This window comes from Prunus dulcis, chromosome 5 (genome assembly GCF_902201215.1).
Source record: "Prunus dulcis chromosome 5, ALMONDv2, whole genome shotgun sequence".
Taxonomy (NCBI): domain Eukaryota; kingdom Viridiplantae; phylum Streptophyta; class Magnoliopsida; order Rosales; family Rosaceae; genus Prunus; species Prunus dulcis.
This window is the reverse complement of record NC_047654.1, coordinates 4,395,054-4,398,977: the sequence shown is the minus strand read 5'-3', so window position 1 is coordinate 4,398,977 and position 3,924 is coordinate 4,395,054. Positions and strand designations below refer to the sequence as shown.

The 3,924-nt window shown below is 43.6% G+C and overlaps 1 protein-coding gene across 1 annotated transcript in view; it reads left to right on the top strand.

Moving 5' to 3' along the window:
* Positions 1-2,206: 2,206 nt before the first annotated feature.
* Positions 2,207-3,924, top strand: part of LOC117627614 (acetolactate synthase 1, chloroplastic-like) — a 2,752-nt gene continuing 1,034 nt past the window's right edge. The window contains exon 1 of the mRNA XM_034359769.1: positions 2,207-3,919. Within this exon, the coding sequence (XP_034215660.1) occupies positions 2,711-3,919 (1,209 nt within the window). The 5' untranslated portion in view covers positions 2,207-2,710. The remainder of the gene's footprint in view (positions 3,920-3,924) is intronic.

Below are 3,924 nucleotides of genomic sequence, written 5' to 3'. Positions count from 1 at the left end.
CGGATGAAAACGAACTAAGCCGACTCAACACAAATCAAGCTGTTTCTAGACACCCCCAAGACATCATCAGCAAGTAAGGAAGCCGCCCAAATAGGAGCAGTATCATAAATACACAGACCCATATTTTTTCTTCTTTTCTTTTCTTCCCTTTTCCTTCTTTATTCTCTCTGTTTCTGGTTTCATTATTTTCTGCTTTTCTTTTTTTCTTTGGAACTGCTACGAATTGGACTCAGATGGCGAAGATAGATGGTTCTAGGTTCTGCTGGTGGCTGGGGTGCGAAGAGAGATCGTTCTGAGAAGAAATCCAGGGTGGAGCGCTGGGCGGTGGGTTTCGTTGATTGTATCTGTGGTGGGGTTTTGATTCAAGCGATAAGGAAGTTGGACTCGTGTGTTCAAAATAGAGAGCGTCCTATTTTGCGAACCCAATTCCGGGCTCACTATATTAGCTGTGCGAGTTCAGGCTTTTTTTTTAACTATTAGACTATATAATCTCATTTAAGATAATCCCCTCTCTTACCAAACATGGATTTCAAATTTCATTTAATCCAATCCAGTCCAGTAAGGCATAATGAAGCATACCAAACATGGCCTTAAAGTTTGTTTCCCTTGATTCCTTAGGCTGTCATTCTTGACTAAACTTGTAGTAGATTTTACACGAAAATACTACTTGGTGATGAACTCCAACCAGAATTTTCTTCTTGATTACCAATGAGTAAATTTAGTCAATATAGAATTGACAACATTTGTAAGGAATATATTTTTTTAAATTTGTCCACATTCCAATAGGCAAATTTAGTCTCAATTTGGCTCAGCTGCCCCATATAGACCTCTGGCTAAACCAATTGACCAAATCAAAGATGAATTAGTAGAAGGTCATCCCTTTAAGACTAGAAACATGAACTTAATCAAATTGCCAACGCCATGTGTTATTACGTGGATGAATTTTTTATTAAATGCATTCGTAACTTTTGCCAAATATCATCTGTTGGCGGGTCTCCCTTAAAATAAGTACTCCCTCCTACTAAGTAGCAAGCAGTAGCAACATAGTTTTATTTTCTTTTTGGGCTCTCATAACAACTTAGTTTATCACACTTTAATCATAAGGCCAAATTGTAGCAATGGTTCTTAGACTAAGACCAAACTTTACTTTTTATCATTCCCATTATTTTATTGTTACCGTAGTACTTCAATTAACTCTCATGTTGAATTATTGATTTTACCGTCAACTTAATTAAATTTTCTGTCCAAATTAATGGCAAATTGAGAAATTCATTTTTTTTTTTCTTTCTCTCTCTCTCTCTCCTCCCCTCCTGTGCACTCTCCCTCTTCCCCCGATGATTTCTTTTTCCCCCCATTCCCCATGACTACCACCTGCAAGCTCCAACCCTCAAACTATCCCACAACCACCCTCTACTGTAACCACAACCCCAGCACCCACGAACCCAAAACCCCAGCCCTCATCCTCCACCCCAGATCTGATCAAAACAGAGAAGTAGAGGGTTGATGGGTAAGTAGGTGGGCCGCTTGCATTGTCTGTCCCATTTTCATATATTCTTCTTGCATTGGTTTTTGATCAAAATAAACCATTTTTCAAGGCCCCTTCTCACCCATATTTCTTCTCCCGCCCACCAATTTCTTCCCAGCCCTCACCAATCATTTAAACATGGCTTTAGCTACACAGCCCACCACCAACCTCCTCCAAAATCCCTTCCTTGGCCTCTATAGGTTACGAATGGATGGGTTGTTACTGGATTCTTTTTGCATATATGGTGTTTTGCAGTTCAAATGGATATTGGGAGGAAGCTTTAGAAATTTTTCATAGTTGAGAGTGAACCTTCGACCTAATTGGGAGGGGGGAGGAATCGGGCTGGAAAGAGATATATATGATATGATATGAATTTTTTTTAAAAAAATTTTGTGTGAAAATACATTTTTGCCCGTGTCAAGTAGGACTTGTCAATGCTATATCATCCGAAAATTTGACAGAAATGACGACAATGACGATTTCTGTAATTGGAGGCATAATTAAAGTACCACGATAACAACAAAACAATAAAAAAGACAAAAAATAAAATTGGGATATAATTCAGAAACTATTGCTACAATTTATCCTAATCATAAATTGGTATCACGAACATATTCCACCAAAAGATAAATGGGTATCAGAAATTTTACCAAATTGGTACATACAAAGGCCCACAGGGAGGCAAACATAAATAACATTTCTTCCATTACAAAATTGATATAAATAGAATCTTGGTTCCAAAAGGTAAATATAAATTGAATCTCTTGGTCACGAAACTCCCTAGTCTAGGAGCCACCCCTGAAACTATCAATCACTTCACTCTCTGCTCTCTCTGACGCATTTTCAGCTTCTCAACAATGGCGGCCCATTGCTCCACCCTCCTCTTCCTCCTCAAAACCCTCTCCTTTCCCTGTTTCTTCCAAATCCTCAAACCCCATTTCCAGATTCACCCTCCCCTTCTCTCCTCATCCCCAAAAACCCACTTTCCTCCGCCACCTCCAAATCTCCAACTCTCTCTCCTCCAAGACCGCCACCACCACCATCACCACCACTAACCCTCCAGACCCAGAAACCAAAATTTCCCGATTTGCCCCTGAGGAGCCCAGAAAAGGCGCCGACGTCCTCGTTGAGGCGCTCGAGCGGCAAGGCGTGACCAATGTATTCGCCTACCCTGGCGGCGCGTCCATGGAGATCCACCAAGCACTCACGCGCTCCTCCACCATCCGCAACGTCCTCCCGCGCCACGAACAAGGCGGCGTGTTTGCGGCAGAGGGCTACGCGCGTGCATCGGGACGTCCCGGCGTGTGCATTGCAACCTCCGGGCCGGGCGCAACAAACTTGGTCAGCGGCCTCGCCGACGCGCTCATGGACAGCATTCCGGTGGTGGCAATCACCGGCCAAGTTCCCCGAAGAATGATTGGTACGGACGCGTTCCAGGAGACCCCAATTGTTGAGGTAACAAGATCAATCACCAAGCACAATTATCTTGTTCTTGATGTAGAGGACATTCCTAGGGTTGTTAGTGAGGCCTTTTTCTTAGCTACCTCGGGTCGACCCGGCCCCGTGTTGATTGATATACCCAAAGATGTGCAACAACAGCTTATGGTTCCCAATTGGGATCAACCCATTAGGTTACCTGGGTATATGTCTAGGTTGCCCAAGACCCCAAACGAGGATCATTTGGAGCAGATTGTGAGGTTGGTGTCTGAGTCCAAGAGACCAGTGTTGTATGTTGGTGGCGGGTGTTTGAACTCCAGTGAGGAGTTAAGGCGGTTCGTGGAGCTTACTGGGATCCCGGTTGCCAGTACTTTGATGGGTCTCGGGGCATACCCGTGCAACGATGAAGAATTGTCACTCCAAATGCTTGGAATGCATGGGACTGTTTATGCTAATTATGCTGTGGATAAGTCTGATTTATTGCTCGCATTTGGGGTGAGGTTTGATGACCGAGTTACTGGGAAGTTAGAGGCCTTTGCTAGTCGGGCTAAGATTGTCCACATTGATATTGATTCGGCAGAGATTGGAAAGAACAAGCAGCCGCATGTGTCGGTTTGTGCTGATGTCAAATTGGCGTTGGAAGGATTGAATAGGATATTGGAGGGGAAAGAGAGCAACGTCCAACTTGATTTTTCGGCTTGGAGGGCAGAGTTGAAAGAGCAGAAAGTGAAGTTTCCATTGGGCTTCAAGACTTTTGGAGAATCCATTTCTCCCCAGAATGCCATTCAGGTTCTTGATGAGTTAACTGATGGGAATGCTATTATAAGCACTGGTGTTGGGCAGCACCAAATGTGGGCAGCTCAGTTTTACAAGTATAAGAGGCCTCGCCAATGGTTGACATCTGGGGGATTAGGAGCTATGGGTTTTGGATTGCCTGCTGCTATTGGGGCTGCTGTTGCAAA